Genomic DNA, 19539 nt, shown 5'->3' with positions numbered 1-19539 from the left:
CTGCTTTCATTAACCCTGTCTACACCCCTCATAATTTTGGATACCTCCATCAAATCTCACTTCATTCTTCTGCACTCCAGGGAATAAAATCCTAACCTATTCAACTTTTCCCTATAACTCAGGTCCTCAAGTCCCTGCAACATCTTTGTAAGTTTTCTCTGCACTCTTTCAATCTTATTGATATCTTTCCTGTAGGTAGGTGACCAGAACTGCACACAATACACCAACATCTTATACAACTTCACATAACATCCTACTCCTGTACTCAATACTTTGATTTATGAAGGCCACTGGCTTTCTATAAAAGCTTGTCAGAAATTTTACAAAAGTACATCACTATAGATCAGGTTTCCAACCTTTTTTATTTCATGCACCAATACCATTAAGCAAAGGTTGGGAACCCTTGCTATAGAGCCACTCTATCTTTTATATGATGATAGCACAAAAGATATGCGTAGATTGAGTGTTTTACTCCAAGTCTATTTGAGAAGAATGAGAGGGCAACTTAGCACAACAGCTCAGAGTAAGAACTAACAAGCGGGAAAGGATGGCTTCAGCTGATAGACCTATCCACCCAGGGTCTCCATAAAGATCATACAGTCAACAAGTATGGAGCCACAGATCATGGAAACAAGCCTTTCATATATCCTGTCTGCACCGATCATCGAACAGAGTGGCACCAGAGCACTTGGAAGTGCAGTAAGCTGTTGTTTAGGATTATGAACCCCAACTGGGCACAAGATTGTCCGGCAATATGTCAGAATCAGAATCAGAATCAGAATCAGGTTCTATATCATCGGCATAAGTCGTGAAATTTGTTGCCTTCGTGATAGCAGTTCAATGCAATATGTAATAGTAGAGAAAAACCTGTAAGTTACAGTACATATTTGTATATAAAATAATTAGATTAGAAAGTAGTGCAGAAGTTCAAAAAAAATTAAAAAGTAGTGAGGTAGCGTTCATGGGATCAATGTCCATCCAGAAATCAGATGGCAGAGGAGAAGAAGCTGTTCCTGAATCACTGAGTGTGTACCTTCAGGCTCCTGTACCTCCTTCCTGATGGTAGCAATGAGAAGAGGGCACGTCCTGGGCGTTCGGGGTCCTTAATGATGGATGCAGCCTTTTTGAAGGCATTGCTCCTTGAAGATGTCGTGGATACTACAGAGGCTAGTGCCCATGATGGAGTTAAATTAACAATCCTGTGCAGTAACTCCCCACCAACCCCCTTACCAGACTGATGGAGCCAGTTAGAATGCTCTCTCAGTACATCTGTAGAAATTTGTGAACGTGCTTTCTTTGTAGCTGCATTGATATGTTGGGCCCAGGAAAGATCTTCAGAGGTTTTGTCATCGGAGTTCTGTCTTCCATCCTACCAGTTCCTCGTGCTTTTGTCTTGTTTCTTCATGCTTTTGAAATCTAGGATATTTAGTTTCCAATGAAAAGATCCAAAATAAACTCTGTTTCTCCCTGCAGACTTGCTGTCTGATAGCACACTGTTTTCATTTCAAATTTCCAGGACTTGATTTGATTTTTTTCAAGACAATAGCCCATTTTAACAAGACAAATATACAGTGGTTAAAGACAGCAATGAGGTTATTTGTTGCTTGCTTAGTCTAAGAAAGAGTTCATAAATGAGAAGCCTTCACAAAAAATGTAATAGCTGATTTCCAGAAATAACCATCTAAAGATTTTTCTAGTACTGCAAATTCTTCAAGTAAGATATTATAAAGCTATCAGGCAGGAACTTGGAAGCATAAATTGGAAACAGATGTTCTCAGGGAACAGAAGAAATGTGGCAAACGTTCAGGGGATATTTGTGTGGGGTTCTGCATAGGTACGTTCCAATGAGACATAGAAAGGATGGTAGGGTACAGGAACCGTGGTGTACAAAGGTGGTTATAAATCTAGTCAAGAAGAAAAGAAGAGCTTATGAAAGGTTCAAAAAACGAGGTAATGATAGAGATCTAGAAGATTATAAGGCTAGCAGGAGGGAGCTTAACAATGAAGGGGCCATGAGAAGGCCCTGACGGGTAGGATTAGAACCATAGAACCATAGAATATTACAGCACAGGAAACAGGCCATTCAGCCCTTCTAGTCTGTGCCAAAACTTTATTCTGCTAGTCCCATTGACTTGCACCCAGTCCATAACCCTCCAGACCTCTCCCATCCATGTATCTATCCAACTTATTCTTAAAACTTAAGAGTGAGCCCGCATTTACCACATCAGATGGCAGCTCGTTCCACACTCCCACCACTCTCTGAGTGAAGTTCCTCCTAATGTTCCCCCTAAACCTTTCCCCTTTCACCCTAAAGCCATGTCCTCTTTTATTTATTGCTCTTAATCTAAGTGGAAAGAACCTACTCGCATTAACTCTGTCTATACCCCTCATAATTTTGTAAACCTCTATCAAATTCCCCCTCATTCTTCTACACTCCAAGGAATAAAATCCTAACCTGTTCAGTACTTCCCTGTAACTCAACTCCTCAAGACCTGGCAACATCCTAGTAAATCTTCTCTGCACTCTTTCAATCTCATTGATATCCTTCCTATAGTGAGGTGACCAGAACTGCACACAATACTCCAAATTTGGCCTCACCAATGTCTTTTACAACCTCACCATAACATCCCAACTCGTATACTAAATACTTTGATTTATGAATGCCAGGATGCCAAAAGCCTTCTTTACAATCCTGTCTACCTGTGACGCCACTTTCAGGGAATTATGTATCTGAACTCCCAGATCTCTTTGTTCCTCCGCACTCCTCAGTGCCCTACCATTTACTGTGTATGTCCTACCTTGATTTGTCCTTCCAAAATGCAACACCTCACACTTGTCTGCATTAAATTCCATCTGCCATTTTCTGGCCCATTTTTCCAGTTGGTCCAGATCCCTCTGCAAGCTTTGAAAGCCTTCCTCACTGTCCACAATGCCTCCAATCTTAGTGTCATCAGCAAACTTGCTGATCCAATTTACCACATTATCATCTAGATCATTGATATAGACAACAAACAAAAATGGTCCCAGCACAGATCCCCAGGGCACACCAGTCTGAGAAGCAATCATCCACTGCAATCTTTGTCTTCTTCCACACAGCCAATTTCGAATCCAGTTTACAACCTGTCCATGGATACCTAGTGTCTGAACCTTCTGAACTAACCTCCCATGTGGGACCTTGTCAAAAGCCTTACGAAAATTCATGTAGACAACATCAACAGCTTTTCCTTCATCTACTTTTTTGGTAACCTCCTCGAAAAACTCTACAAGTGTCATGGTCTGGTCCGTGAAGTCCGTATTCCGGTTCACTGTCCGGTCCCTCGACCCTTGCTCCAGGTTTTCCTGTTTGCCTTGTTTCTGTTCTTGTTTAGCTCTAATTGAGGCAGCTGATGCTCCTTGGGGCTGGCTGCATAAATGCCTCCAGAGACCAGGGTGTGGTGGTTGGATTGTTCTTGTCCTTACTCCTTGTATCCCTTGCTCTGCCTTCTGTTTCGTCATCTGAAGCCCTTCCTTGTCTTGCCGGTAACTCTCACCTCGCCTGAAGTTCTCATCTCGCCTTGCTTTACCAGAAGCCTTGCCTTGTCTTGCCGGTAACTCTCACCTCACCTGAAGTTCTCGTCTCACCTGCAGTCTTGTCCTGGAGCCACCCTGTACCTAGCTCCCTTCCTGTCCCTTGCCTCCACCCAGGTAAGCCAGGCCGTCTTGCCATTACCTGTGGTTGGTTCTGTTCCTTCCTGTCCCTTGCCTCTGTCGGGTGGTGATCCGCGCCCTGCCCAGGTGAACTGCACCATGCCCAGGAGGAGCCTGCCTAGCCTCAAGCCTGAAGACTCCAGCCTCCTGCCTAGCCTCAAGCCTGAAGACTCCAGCCTCCTGCCTAGCCTCGCCTCAAGTCTCCGGCCTCCTGCCAAGCCTCGCCTCAAGTCTCCTGCCTCCTGCCAAGCCTCGCCTCAAGTCTCTAAGACCCCAGCCTCATCCTGCCTGCCAGCCAAGCCTCACCCTTGCCTAGTTCTAGGGTCCAAGCCAGAGGCAAGACCCAGGTACTGGGTCCTTGTCCAGTCTCTGGCTCGGAGTCCAAGCCCGGGCTCCTAGCTCTTTTGTCCAGTCCTGTTCCAGGTTCCTGGTTTTCCTGTCCATGTCCTTGCCCTCACCCTGTATCCTAGTCCTGTCCCTAGTACTTCAGTGTCTGTGTCCTGCACTTTAGTCCGTTCCCAGCCACCGCCTTATGACAACAAGATTTGTTAAACATGATCTACCAAGCACAAAGCCATGTTGACTATCCTTAATCAGCCCTTGGCTGTCCAAATACTTGTATATCTGATCTCTCAGAACACCTTCCAATAATTTACCTACTACTGATGTCCAGCTCACTGGCCTGTAATTACCTGGTTTACTTTTGGAGCCTTTTTTAAACAATGGAACAACATGAGCTACCCTCCAATCCTCCAGCACCACACCTGTGGCTAAGGACTTTTTAAATATTTCTGCCAGGGCCCCTGCAATTTCTACACTAGTCTCTCTCAAGGTCCGAGGAAATATCATGTCAGGCCCTGGGGATTTATCTATCTTTATTCACTGTAAGGCAGCAAGCAGCTCTTCCTCTTTACTCTCTATATGTTTCATGACACTACTGCTTGTTTCCCTTCCTTGCATATACACTATGCCAGTTTCCTGAGTAAATACTGATGCAAAAAAAGTGTTTAAGATCGCCACCATCTCGTGAGGCTCCACATATAGACAACCACTCTGATCTTCTAGGGAACCAATTTTGTCACTTACTACCTTTTACTTGTAGACACCCTTCAGGCTTACCTTCACATTAACTGCCAAAGCAACCTCATGTTTTCTTTTTGCCTTCCTGATCTCCTTCTTTAGTATTTTCTTACATTTTCTATACTCTTCAAGTACCTCATTTGTTCTTTGTTGCTTATACCTGCTATACACCTCTCTCTTTTTCTCAACCAGATCGCCAATATCCCTTGAAAACCAAGGTTCCCTATGCCTGTTAACTTTGCCTTTAAACCTGGCAGGACCATGCAAACTCTGCACTCTCAAAATTTCGCCTTTGAAGGCCTTCCACTTACTGAACACACCCTTGCCAGAGAACAACTTATCCCAATCCACTCTTCCTAGATCCTTTCTCATTTTCACAAAATTGGACCTTCTCCAACTTAGAACCTCAGCTCGAGGACCAGACCTATACTTATCCATAATTAACTTGAAGCTAATGACATTATGGTCACTAGACCCAAAATGTTCGGCTACACATACTTCTGTCACCTGACCTGTCTGGTTCCCTAATAGGAGATGAAGTATTGCATCCTCTCTCGTAAGTACCTCTATATATTGATTTAGAAAACTTTCCTGAACACATTTGACAAACATTAAGGAAAACCCCAAGGCATTCTACAAGTATGTGAAGAGCAAGAGAGTAAGACATGAGAGAATACTACCAATCAAGTGTGACAGTGGAAAAGTGTGCATGGAACCGGAGGAGATAGCAGAGGTACTTAATGAATACTTTGCTTCAGTATTCACTAAGGAAAAGGATCTTGGTGATTGTAGGGATCAATTGCAGTGAACTGAAAAGCTTGAGCATGTAGATATTAAGGAAGAGGATGTGCTGGAGCTTTTGGAAAGCATCAAGTTGGGTAAGTCACCGGGACCAGATGAGATGTACCCCATGCTACTGTGGGAAGCGAGGGAGGAGATTGCTGAACCTCTGGTGATGATCTTTCTATCATCAATGAGGACGGGAGAGGTTCCGGAGGATTGGAGGGATGCAAATGTTGTTCCCTCATTCAAGAAAGGGAGTAGGGGCAGCCCAGGAAATTATAGACCAGTGAGTCTTACTTCAGTGGTTGGTAAGTTGATGGAGAAGATCCTGAGAGGCAGGATTTATGAACATTTGGACAGGCATGACATGATTAGGAATAGTCAGCAAGGCTTTGTCAAAGGCAGATCATGCCTTAGGAGCCTGATTGAATTTTTTGAAGATGTGACTAAACACACTGATGAAGGTAGAGCCGTAGATGTAGTATATATGGATTTCAGAAAGACATTTGATAAGGTACCCTAGGCAAGGCTTATTAAGAAAGTAAGGAGGCATGGGATCCAAGGGGACATTGCTTTGTAGATCCAGAACTGGCTTGCCCACAGAAGGCAAAGTGTGGTTGTAGATGGGTCATATTCTGCGTGGAGGCCAGTGACCAGTGGTGTGCCTCAGGGATCTGTTCTGGGACCTCTACTCTTTGTAATTTTTATAAGTGACCTGGATGAGGAAGTGGAGGAATGGGTTAGTAAATCTGTTGACGACACAAAGGTTGGGGGTACTGTGGAAAGTGTGGAGGGCTGTCAGAGATTACAGCAGGACATGAATAGAATGCAAAACTGGGCTGAGATGTGGCAGATGGAGTTCAACCCAGATAAGTGTGAGGTGGTTCATTTTGGTAGGTCAAATATGATGGCAGAATATAGTATTAATGGTAAGACTCTTGGCAGTGTGGAAGATCAGAGGGATCTTGGGGTCCGAGTCCACAGGACACTCAAAGCTGCTATGCAGGTTGACTCTGTGGTTAAGAAGGCATACGGTGTATTGGCCTTCATCAATTGTGAGATTGAATTTAAGAGCCGAGAGGTAATGCTACAGTTATATAGGACCCTGGTCAGACTCCACTTGGAGTATGTGCTCAATCCTGGCCGCCTCACTACAGGAAGGACGTGGAAACCATAGAAAGGGTGCAGAGGAGATTTACAAGGATGTTGCCTGGATTGGGGAGCATGCCTTATGAGAATAGGTTGAGTGAACTCAGCCTTTTCTCCTTGGAGCAACGGAGGATGACAGGTGACCTGACACAGGCAAGATAATGAGAGGCATTGATCATGTGGATAGTCAGAAGCTTTTTCTCAGGGCTGAAATGGCTAGCACGAGTGGGCATAGTTTTAAGGGAGTTGGAAATAGATACAGAGGAGATGTCAGGGGTACATTTTTTACACAGAGAGTGGTGAGTGCGTGGAATGGGCTGCCAGCGGCGGTGGTGGAGGCGAAAACGATAGGGTCTTTTAACAGACTCCTGGATGGGTACATGGAGCTTAGAGAAACAGAGGGCTATGGGTAACCCTAGGTAATTTCTAAGGTAAGGATGTGTTCGGCACAGCTTTGTGGGCTGAAGAGCCTATATTGTGTTGTAGGTTTTCGGGATGTTTCTATGTTTCTCTATGCATTTTGCTATCCCATTTATGTATTTCTGAAGAGTATTGGTAATGGCTGAAATTACCCATCTTATAAAGACACTGCCCAGAAGAAGGTAGTGGGCAACCACTTTTGTAGAAAAATTTGCATCCAATCATGGTCATGGAAAGACCATGACTGTTCACATCATACAACACGGCACATAACGAGCAAATGATAATTACCCTGACATTGTCTATTGTGGTCAGGATAAATAGGCCCAACTCATTCAGGTGATTTTGGTTTTAGCAATGTAATATTTTTTTCATTTGTTTGATGAATAAAATAACATTAGAAACAGCACATTAGAGAGGGTACCCATTATGCTGCTGACATTTAAGGCAGCAGTGAAGATTCTCTGTGTGTCCTTGGCCATCAAATCCAATTTTGGTCTTCGTCTTAGCAGTGTTCAGGGCTTCCTTCATCGTGCCAGTAGCTCCCTCTTGGTTTTCACTACTGTCAGTCATGCAAGTCCCGGTGGACACTCAGGACTACTGTCGCAGATATAGAAGGATTCTTTATTACTGCTTCCATAACAACTTTTCTTTGACCACTCGAGGGTGTTAGCCCTGAGATGAACCCCGATTCTGTAGGCCTGGTGGACCACTCTTAAGCCTGATTAATACTTCTGCGTCAACTCCGCGCTGTAACTTACGCAAGTGACCGATGCGCATTGTGAGCATTTATACTTGTGCGTTGTTGTGTTTGCATCGCTCTGCAATTCGCGCACGTCACGCATGCGCACTCACCTGCCCGCGCAAGGCTTCATGGCCATGGTAGTCTTTCTCGGGGTAAACAAGATGCAAGCGTCTTTTTTCGTAAAAGCGAAATGTGTCCTCCATAATTTCAGAGGTCTGTAAAGCTTTATGGAAATCACTGCAGCCAGAGTTCCTTCCCTGCCCTGCAGTCGCCCAATGGGAAGCTATTGCAGCGTAAGATGAAATGCGATGCTACCAAGCGGACCAATCACAGCTGTTGCATTCTGCTTTGCCGCAATGCGCGGTTACATTTTGGGAGAGGTGCACGTCACAGTAATGCAGGCTCTCGCGTAGGGTTCCACGTCGGCTTTGCGTAGGGTTTGCGGCGACGCAGTACTTACGGCGATGCGTTGATGCAGAAGTATAAATCAGGCTTTAGCCTGGCCTCTACTCTTTGACCTCTTTGGCATAGGTGACCATACCAAGAGTCACAGCACAAAACCTTGCCTCTAGCCAACATAGCTCTCAGGGTCATTAAGGCACACAAGCCTCCAAACCCTATGACAAGGTGTTGTCCTCTTGGAGGGAACAACAAAATCCCCAAGCATAATTAGAACCCATTTTCTACCCTCCCCCACACCCCCAGGATACCAGGCACTATTTGGGCTGCGCTGAGACAATCCACAAAAAATAGCTGTACTTGTACGTTAAACGTGATTGTTTTCTAAATGCCCCAAATCCACAGGCAATTTAATCAAAAAGAGAAAGAAATAAGCTATAGTATGTAATATAGTTGAGAAAGCATTCATACAATGAAAACCAGTTAGTATGCTGTCCAGTAACAATGAATAGAATTCCTGCAACCACAATGATCTCAGAGCCACTAAGTATTTAGGAAGTAAAAACATTTGGTAACCAGATGTTGAAACACAGTGTGGTCTGCTAGCAGCTATATCTGCTCTATCTCTTACAGTAACACCATTCATACAGACAAGCTCGAGCTGAGAGGTACAACTGCAGCCATGTCTCCAAATGTTTTGTTCATTATTTTGCTGTGGCATGAGACAGTCAGCTGGGGTGTGAAAAACGGAGTGCTGCACAACTCAATTTGGTTAGGTAAGTCCACAATTGTTCTTTTGTGCTTTTCACTTACATTTAAGAAAACTCATTTCTCTCTGGAGTCTATGATCTGAAATCGTGTTTTAATTCGGCAATTAAGTTCATATTACTTATTTGATAAATACTTCAACCTGTTCAGATTCTGTTGCCTTGGAGAAAATACTTTATGATTTCATTGTTAGAACAAACTGCAAAACATACTGTCGTATTAATGTATAAATTGTTAGACATCACTTGCCAGACTATTAGTTGTATTTAACATATAAAGATATCTAAACTTAATAGAAAAATTAACATGGGTCTTTATATACAACACATAATTTGGCCAAGAGGGGAACTGATTTATTTATTTAATCATTGGGATACCCCCAATATAACCCTAGCCTAATCATGGGACAATTTACAATGACCAGTTAACCTACCAACTGGTATATCTTTGGACTGTGGGAGGAAACCCACACGGTAACGGGGAGAACATACAAACTCCTTACAAGCAGCAGCGGGAATTGAACCCGAGATCCCTGTACTGTAAAGCTTTGTGTAGCCACATTTTAATGAATATCATTTTATAAAGGCATAACTGTGTATGTGGAGGTTAGCAGGGGGACTGAAGGGAAGTGTGTAGGTGTTAGGGAGGTAATGATAACGCAATATAACTGTGTATCAATAACTCCATGCTCAAAGAGAGAGTTTTAAAAAGGCAAATATTTCCTGCCTTGATTTAAAAGGAAAGTAGATAAAGACTTAAATCAGTGTTTTTTGGCTCATATCATATATGAAACATCTCCTTGTATGCTGTGATATCTATAAATTTCCAAAACCAGACTTGGAAAGTGCACATTAATAAACATCTGAGGTAACTGTGATTTACAGTACCCACTCACAGTCAATATATAGATACAAATTTCATTTCTCTGTGGTGAATATTGCTGTCTTGAATTCTATCTTTGGGCCATATGGAAAAGATAATGTTCCAATCCTGTATTAAAAAAGATATTCCTTCCTAAGTACAAATGTTTCAATACAGAGAAATCCAACCCATTAACCCTTTTTTGGATTTTTAAATCACTATGTATAGAATTATTTCTTTCTTGAGTGTTGAATATCCTAACTTTTCAGAATTGATAGGTGATGAGTGGGGCAATGGTGGTGTTACATCGGGTGCTGGACTTACAAAGTGTCCACTAATGTACTTTTCCAGCTGTGATTTTGGAAGGTTTTTGTTACTACAGCATGCAAAGGGCTGTTTTTAACTGCCTTGGAATAGGTGGAGATTTAAACTTTGCAGGCAAATGCAAGTTTATATTTCACAGAGAAGGGAGTGGATATTTTAAACAAATATCAATTTTTCATCAAATAAAGACGAAAGCAAATTTCAGCAAGAAGAAATTATTTGTGAAAAATGTCAACCAAAACAGCAATGAAATTTTAAATCGAGTTAAAAATATAAGAAAAGTTTGCAGTAAACAAAGTAGTTACTGCTCTTTTCTTTTACAATAGTCAGTTTGTCAAGATCTAGTAAAGCATCATTGTAAGAGTTCCACAGGGCTATGTCCTGGGCTTGACCATCTTCATCTGCTTCATCACAAGATTAAACTCACTCCATAGTGTTCAATTCCAGTCATATCTCAACTTTCAGCAACAATGTTAAGACCTGGGCTGTTAAGCCAGGCAATGAGCATCTACAAGAAAAGAGGGTATAATACCTGCTCTTGACACTTAATGGTTTTACCTCTCTCCATCAATATCCTGAGAGCCACCATTAACCAAAAACTAAAATTCACTGACATATAAATGCCTTAGCAACATGAGCAAGCCAGGGATTGGGTATCCTGTGGTGAATGACTCAGTTCCTGACACGACAAGGTCTTTCCACTGAATAAAGAGCATAGATCAGAAAAAAAGTTCAGAGATTTTATCCCTAGGTGAGTCAGCAAGAACAACTCTCAAGATGCTCATCACCATCCAGGGCAAAGCAGCCCACTTGACTTGCATCCCATCCACTATATTAATTCCTGCCACCACTATCATGATGCAGCTCAAGTGGATACCATCTACAATACGTACCACAGTTACCCACCCATGCTGTTCCACCAGTACCTCACAAATCCATGACCCACTTCCAAGAAGAACAAGGATGGCAGGGGTGTGGAAGCAACACAACCATGCAGGTTTCCTTCGATGTTGCCTGCCATTCTGAACTGGAAAGAGATATTACTAGTTCTCTTTATTAATGGATTTAAATCCTGGAAGCTCAGGGCATTCTGGAGTTTGGACCTCAATTCTGGGGCCATTCTGAAAGGAATCTCCGTACGTCCTCCGCATATAAAGCGTGGGTTTTCTCGGGGTGCTCTGGCTTCCTCCCAAAGTCCAAAGACGATTAACTGGTTGCTATAAATTGTCCCCTGTTTAGGTTAGAGTTAAATTGGGGTTTTCAGGGTTGCTGGGGTGAAGTGGCTTGAAGGGCTAGTTGGGCCTACTTTGCTCTGTTTCGCTAAGTAAACTCCCTAGTCAACAACACGGTGGGGTAAACAAACCAGAAGGACTACAGATTATTATGGCAGTGACTTATGATTACTTTTTCCAAGGGAAATCCGGAATGGACATTGAATACAGATCCCTAAATGGATTTTTTAATAATCACAATTGTTAGTTTAACTTTGTTTTCAACTTCTGTCATTTGTTTACATTCTCATGTGAACATTGTTCACTGTGAGAAATGTCGCTGCTCCACATCACAGCAGTATAATAGCAAGTCAAATGTAGGGATTGAAATGTACATATTTGACTTGCCTACTTACAGCCCATTACACTGCCGGTGTTTAGAGCTGCAATGACGGTCCTCTATCTCTATCTGTTCTTGGCAATCTGTTTTGGTCTTGGTCTTGGTGGTGTTCAGGATGCCGGTAGGGTGGGGTTTGATGTTTTTCTTTAAATGGCTTCCAAGGTTTCCTTTATTTCATGACTATCTGTGGGGAAGCTTTGTATACTGCATATGTAATTTGGCAATAAATGTACTTTGATAGCTTCCTCTCGTTTTCACTACTGTCAGCCATGCAAGTCCTAGGTGGACACTCAGGAATACCATTGCAGACAGATACAGAAGGATTCTTCACTGCTGTTTCTATAACAATTTTGTTTTTTAACCAGACAAAGTTGTTAACTCTGAGCTGACCCCCATACCAGGAGAACCAGTGGACCACTGTTAGTCTGGCCTCTACCCTTTGACCTGTTTGACATGGGTGACCCTACCAAGCGCCAAAGCACAAGGCCCTGACTCCAGCCATCATAGCTCTCCCAGTCATTGAGGCATGCAAGCCTCCAAACCAAGACAAGGTTGTGGTCCTCTTGGAGGAAGATATACAGTATGAACTAAAGCCAAGATTGGAAGACTAGATTTGTCAATGACATAATAATGAAAGTAGTTTGAAAGAAGTGCTAGAAATTGATATATATTTTTAATGTAATTGCAGAACAAGCAGCCGGTGTTTATCACAGAGAATCACGTAAAGGAAAATACCAGCTCACCCAGAGAGATGCTAAACTGCTCTGCAATAATGAGGGTGGCACTCTTGCAACATATAATCAGTTGAAAGCAGCTCAAAAAATAGGTAAGAACGAACATGTACATGAGATGGAATATCACTTCATTAAACAAATTATTGGTAAGGTGCTGACTCTAATTGAAATAGCCGATATGGTAAATTGATAATTGGTTCATTATTATCACATATAACAAGGTACAGTGAAAAGCTTGCTTTACTTGCCATCCATATGGATTATTCCATCAGATCCGAACATCGAGACAGTACAAGGAACAGGCAATAACTGAATACAGAATATAGTATTAAAGTTGTAGAGAAAGTGCAGTGCAGGTGGACAATAAGGTGCAAGGCCATGACAATGAAGATTGTGAGGTGAGAAGTCCATCTAATCGTATAAGAAGTTTACTTTGTAGTCTTATAACAGCGGGATAGAAGCTGTGCTGGTGATAGGTGCATTCAGGCTTTTGCATCTTCTGTCCAATGGGTGGAAGGAGAGGAGAAGCTGCCGATAAAATTACTGACTTTTTTTGGTACAGGATTTAGTTATAGGAACTGCACCTCATGGATATATCACATTATGATCATAGAGTAAATAGTATATGAAAAGTGTACATAGAACGTTGAACAATAGTGCACAAAAACAGACCCCTCAACACACCATCCCTGTGCCAAGTCAAGTTGTCAAGCCAAGTTTATTGTCATCTGCACAAGTACAATGAGGTGTAGGTACTTTCTTCTACTTGGGCCCTTAGCTCCCAGTGGAGCTAATGACCTCCTGTCTCCGTTGTCCAAAGTCGATGGTATGGTGGGAGTTCATCAAAAAGCTTCTGCAATCCATTGTATCCACTGTACAGGGGATTGGCCTGTACAACTTCACCAGAGCTCTGTTGGCCAGCCTTGCCTATTTCCACCTCTCATGATGGGGAAACAGCGTTGGACTTTGAGAGGCAAAGCATAGGTGCAATGCAGAAAAAATTTACAAAGGATGTTGTCAGGACCTGAGTTATTGGGAAAAGTTGAATAAGTTAGGACTTCAGTTCTTGGAGCTTGGAGGAGGAGGGGAGATCTTATAAATGTATACAAAATTATGGGGGATAGAGATAGGGTAAATACATGCAGACCATTTCCTCTGAGGCTGGGTGAGACTATTACTAGAGGCCATAAATTTGGGGTGAAAAGTGAAGGATAATCTGAGGGGTTACTGAGAGGGTGGTGCAAGTATGGAATGAGCTGCCACCAGAGAAGATGGATGAGAGTTTAACTGGAAAATTTAAGAGAATTTTGGATAAGTACCTGGATGAGAGGGGTATGGAGGCTAGAGTCCAGGTGCAGGTAGATAAGACTAGACAAAAAACAGATCAGCATGAACTGCTCTATGACTCTAAGAAAAACTTGCTTGCAGCAGCACAGATTGCTGACTCAGAAATAACACACAACAATCCATAATGCCAATTCAAACAAAAAACATCTGCATTGAATAACCAAAGGAAATAGTATAGAAAGCTAGCTACTATTGAACGTTGAACGGCCTTGATAGCGTGGATGTGAAGAGGATGTTTCCTATGGTGGGGGAGTTTAGGACCAGAGGACACAGCCTCAGAATAGAGGGACATCCATTTAGAATGGAGATGAGAAGGAATTTCTTCCGCTAGATGGTAGTGAATCTGTGGAATTTATTGCCATAGTCAGCTGTGGAGGCCAAGTCATTGAGTCTACTTAAGGCAGAGGTTGATAGATTCTCGATTAGTCAGGGTATAAAGGGTAACTGGGAGAAAACAGGAGAAGGGGCTGAGAGGTAAATGGATCAGCCATGATGAAACAATGGGCCATTATCTCATGGTGTTATGGTCTACTTCTATTATTAATGGTTAGAAGAAATAGATTTGGAGGAGACTATAATGCAATATGAACACCAGCATCATTCAGTTAAGGCAAATGGCTGTTTCCACGCGGTAAATTTTATAAACCCTTACTTAGATTTTTGTTAATATACATGGACAAAGAGGTTGGCCTGATCTTGGTGGCCCAAAGAGCCCCTACTAATCTGTACATGTTGTAAGCTGCTACTGTTGTTACATCATAATTGTAGCAGATACTTAAAAACAAACCCAAACCGTTGAGAGATTCTGTACAGGAGTCAACATTATTTGACACACTTCCAAATAAATGAGTTCCAAGTCGAGAAAAAGAACGTTCAATCCTTTATTATGAAACCACCAAAGACAAATTATCTCATAGCAATAAAAAACTAACGAAACCAAAATTAGCGATATAATGAATATAAGATTGCAGATGATATGAAGATTGTTGGTGTTGTGGATAGCATAGAAAATTGGCAAAGAGTCCAGCAGGATATAGATTAGTTGTAGATATAGGTGAAGAAATGGCAGATGGAGTTTAACCCAGCCAAGTGTAAAGTGTTACACTTTGATAGGTCAAATGCAAAGAGATAGTACACTGTTAAAGGCAAGACTCTTAACAGTGTTGATGAGCAGAGAGATCTTGAGATCCGATTCATAGCTCCCTGAAAATGGCTACACAGATTGATAGGGTGGTTAAGAGGGCTTATGACAAGCTTGCCTTTATTAGTTGAGACATTCAATTCAAAAGTCAGTAAGTTATGTTGCAACTTTATAAAACTCTAGTTAGGCCACATCTGGAATATTCTATACAGTTCTGGTCGCCCCATCGTAGGAAGAATGTTGAGGCTTTAGCAAGAGTGCAGAAGAGGTTTACCAGGATGCTGCCTGAATTAGAGGACATGTGCTATAATGAAAAGTTGGACAAACTTGGGTGGTTTTCTCTGGAGTGGCAGAGGCTAAAAGGAGATCTGATAGAAGTTTATAAGATAGAATAGACAGACTGTATCTTTTTCCCAGAGATAAAATGTCTAATACCAGCTTTGTTCACTTGATTAGAAAGTGTTAAATGGGGCTCTTCCATGGAATTGTTAAGTGCCAGGGCCATTGTGAAGTAGATTGAAAGCATGCACTTAAGGTGAGAGGGGATAAGTTCAAAGGAGACGTGAGCAGCACATTCTTTTTTACATAGTGAATACCAGGAATGCATTGCCTGGGGTGGTAGTAGAGACAGATACATTAGGAATTTTTAAGTGATGCTAATGTGAAGAAATTGGAATGATATGGACACTGTGTAGGCAGAAGGGGTTAGTTTTGTTGGCCATTTGATTACTAATTTAATTGGTTCAGCATAATATTGGTGTTCAGATTTCAATTCTGGCCCTGTTCTGTACATTCTCCCCTCGGAATGTGTGGGTTTTCTCAAGGTGTTCTAGTTACCTCCCACTGTCCAAAGATGTACCAGGTAGGATAATTGGTCATTATAAATTGTCCCAGAATTTGGTTAGAATTAATCTGGATTGCGGAGTTGCTGGGGTGACATGGCTCAAAGAAGAAAGCCTTTAACTCTGAGTGGAATCATCGGGATGCCGTCATGACGACTTTTTTTTAAGCAGGCTTTCTTATTTTTACGAGGTCGATTTGCTAGCTCGACGCTCAACCGGCATGGATGGAAAGCGTGCAAGGGAGCTGGCTGGACTCGAACTTGGGAGCCTTCGGTCTGAAGTCCGGCACTGATATGGCTCAAATAAATCAATAAATAAACAAACAAACATTATGGACCGCAACAATGCTGTTCCTGTGCTGTACTGTTCTAAGTTCTATGTATAAATTCACAGGCCTAAGGATAGCTTAAATCGCATTGTTACAAGAGTCTTGAATAAAGCTAGTATGTCTGTCTGTCTAGGTACCATATCCGATGCAGACTTTGGTGACCATGGTTTTCCATACAGATCCATCCTTTGTTTTTTGGATGACATCCATTTCCTCCATGTGTAGCCACCTGGCTATGCTTCTGATGTACATAAACCGAGGTCTTCCTCTAGGTTTACTCCTTTCAATATTTCCAGAGAGTATGAATTTTTCTAGTTCATCTTTCCACACGATGTGTCCTAGGAATCTGAGCTGTCTTTCTCTTATAACAACAGGAATTCTGCAGATGCTGGAAATTCAAGCAACACACATCAAAGTTGCTGGTGAACGCAGCAGGCCAGGCAGCATCTGTAGGAAGAGGTGCAGTCGACGTTTCAGGCCGAGACCCTTTGTCAGGACTAACTGAAGGAAGAGTGAGTAAGGGATTTGAAAGTTGGAGGGGGAGGGGGAGATGCAAAATGATAGGAGAAGACAGGAGGGAGAGGGATGGAGCCAAGAGCTGGACAGGTGATAGGCAAAAGGGGATACGAGAGGATCATGGGACAGGAGGTCCGGGAAGAAAGACAAGGTGGGGGGACCCAGAGGACGGGCAAGAGGTATATTCAGAGGGACAGAGGGAGAAAAAGGAGAGTGAGAGAAAGAATGTGTGCATAAAAATAAGTAACAGATGGGGTACGAGGGGGAGGTGGAGCCTTAGCGGAAGTTAGAGAAGTCGATGTTCATGCCATCAGGTTGGAGACTACCCAGACGGAATATAAGGTGTTGTTCCTTCAACCTGAGTGTGGCTTCATCTTTACAGTAGAGGAGGCCGTGGATAGACATGTCAGAATGGGAATGGGATGTGGAATTAAAATGTGTGGCCACTGGGAGATCCTGCTTTCTCTGGCGGACAGAGCGTAGATGTTCAGCAAAGCGGTTTCCCAGTCTGCGTCGGGTCTCGCCAATATATAAAAGGCCACATCGGGAGCACCGGACGCAGTATATCACCCCAGTCGACTCACAGGTGAAGTGTTGCCACACCTGGAAGGACTGTTTGGGGCCCTGAATGGTGGTAAGGGAGGAAGTGTAAGGGCATGTGTAGCACTTGTTCTGCTTACACGGCTAAGTGCCAAAGTTACCAGACCTAATCAGTTCCCCTCTACCACCACTCTGCTCCGTCTAGCGGAATTAGTCCTTACTCTTAATAATTTCTCCTTTGGCTCCTCCCACTTCCTCCAAACTAAAGGTGCAGCTATGGGCACCCGTATGGGTCCTAGCTATGCCTGCCTTTTTGTTGGGTTTGTGGAACAATCTATGTTCCTTGCCTATTCTGGTATCCGTCCCCCACTTTTCCTTCGCTACATCGACGACTGCATTGGCGCTGCTTCCTGCACGCATGCAGAACTCGTTGACTTTATTAACTTTGCCTCCAAATTTCACCCTGCCCTCAAGTTTACCTGGTCCATTTCCGACACCTCCCTCCCTTTTCTAGATCTTTCTGTCTCTGTCTCTGGAGACAGCTTATCCACTGATATCTACTATAAGCCTACTGACTCTCACAGCTATCTGGACTATTCCTCTTCTCACCCTGTCTCTTGCAAAGACACCATCCCCTTCTCGCAATTCCTCCGTCTCCGCCGCATCTGCTCTCAGGATGAGGCTTCTCATTCTAGGACGAGGGAGATGTCTTCCTTTTTTAAAGAAAGGGGCTTCCCTTCCTCCACTATCAACTCTGCTCTTAAACGCAACTCCCCCATTTCACGTACATCTGCTCTCACTCCATCCTCCCGCCACCCCACTAGGAATAGGGTTCCCCTGGTCCTCACCTACCACCCCACCAGCCTCCGGGTCCAACATATTATTCTCTGTAACTTCCGTCACCTCCAACGGGATCCCACCACTAAGCACATCTTTCCCTCCCCCCCCTCTGCATTCCGCAGGGATCGCTCCCTACACAACTCCCTTGTCCATTCGTCTCCCCCATCACTCCCCACTGATCTCCCTCCTGGCACTTATCCGTGTAAGCGGAACAAGTGCTACACATGCCCTTACACTTCCTCCCTTACCACCATTCAGGGCCCCAAACAGTCCTTCCAGGTAAGGCAACACTTCACCTGTGAGTCGACTGGGGTGATATACTGCGTCCGGTGCTCCCGATGTGGCCTTTTATATATTGGCGAGACCCGACGCAGACTGGGAGACCGCTTTGCTGAACATCTACGCTCTGTCCGCCAGAGAAAGCAGGATCTCCCAGTGGCCACACATTTTAATTCCACATCCCATTCCCATTCTGACATGTCTATCCACGGCCTCCTCTACTGTAAAGATGAAGCCACACTCAGGTTGGAGGAACAACACCTTATATTCCGTCTGGGTAGCCTCCAACCTGATGGCATGAACATCGACTTCTCTAACTTCCGCTAAGGCCCCACCTCCCCCTCGTACCCCATCTGTTACTTATTTTTATGCACACTTTCTTTCTCTCACTCTCCTTTTTCTCTCTCTGTCCCTCTGAATATACCTCTTGCCCGTCCTCTGGGTCCCCCCTCCCCACCGTCTTTCTTCCCGGACCTCCTGTCCCATGATCCTCTCGTATCCCTTTTTGCCTATCACCTGTCCAGGTCTTGGCTCTATCCCTCCCCCTTCTGTCTCCTCCTATCATTTTGGATCTCCCCCTCCCCCTCCAACTTTCAAATCCCTTACTCACTCTTCCTTCAGTTAGTCCTGACAAAGGGTCTTGGCCTGAAACGTCGACTGCACCTCTTCCTACAGATGCTGCCTGGCCTGCTGCGTTCACCAGCAACTTTGATGTGTGTTGCTTGTCTTTCTCTTATTGTTGGTATGAGTGATCGAACTGCTTGGGCTCTTCTGAGAACTTCTTCATTTGATGTGTGTGTGGTCCATGATATTTTTAACATTCTCCTGTAGAAACATAATTCAGCTGCTTCTAGTCTCTTTTCCATTGCTAGAGAAATGGTCCAGCATTCACTTCCATAAGTCAGGATAGAATAAATGTAGCACTGCAGTATTCTGTTTTTAGTGTACGTGCTCATCTTCCTGTCTGTTAACATGTTCTTCATTTTTTGGAAAGCTTCTTTCGCCATTGCTATTCTGTATTTGATATCTCTGTCGCACCAGCTATTACTTGTTATTAGGCTGCCAAAATATTTGAATTTGTTGACTTGCTTGATGTTTGTATTTCCAATCTTGATCACACATTGTGGGATGTTTGTCTTTCTGGA

The 19539-nt window shown here is 43.3% G+C and overlaps 1 protein-coding gene across 2 annotated transcripts in view; it reads left to right on the top strand.

Annotated features, from left to right (window-relative positions):
- The window catches only part of tnfaip6 (tumor necrosis factor, alpha-induced protein 6), a 74405-nt gene that overhangs the window by 15979 nt on the left and 38887 nt on the right, over positions 1-19539 (top strand). The window contains exons 3-4 of one of the 2 annotated variants that reach the window (XM_063048579.1): positions 8897-9039; positions 12516-12653. In XM_063048579.1, the coding sequence (XP_062904649.1) occupies positions 8946-9039; positions 12516-12653 (232 nt within the window). In that variant the 5' untranslated portion in view covers positions 8897-8945. Of the gene's footprint in view, positions 1-8736; positions 9040-12515; positions 12654-19539 lie in introns of those variants that run through there. The other variant, XM_063048578.1, reaches the window with a different exon arrangement.

Source organism: Mobula hypostoma, chromosome 5, assembly GCF_963921235.1.
Source record: "Mobula hypostoma chromosome 5, sMobHyp1.1, whole genome shotgun sequence".
NCBI lineage: Eukaryota > Metazoa > Chordata > Chondrichthyes > Myliobatiformes > Myliobatidae > Mobula > Mobula hypostoma.
This window is presented reverse-complemented; position numbering and strand designations above follow the sequence as displayed.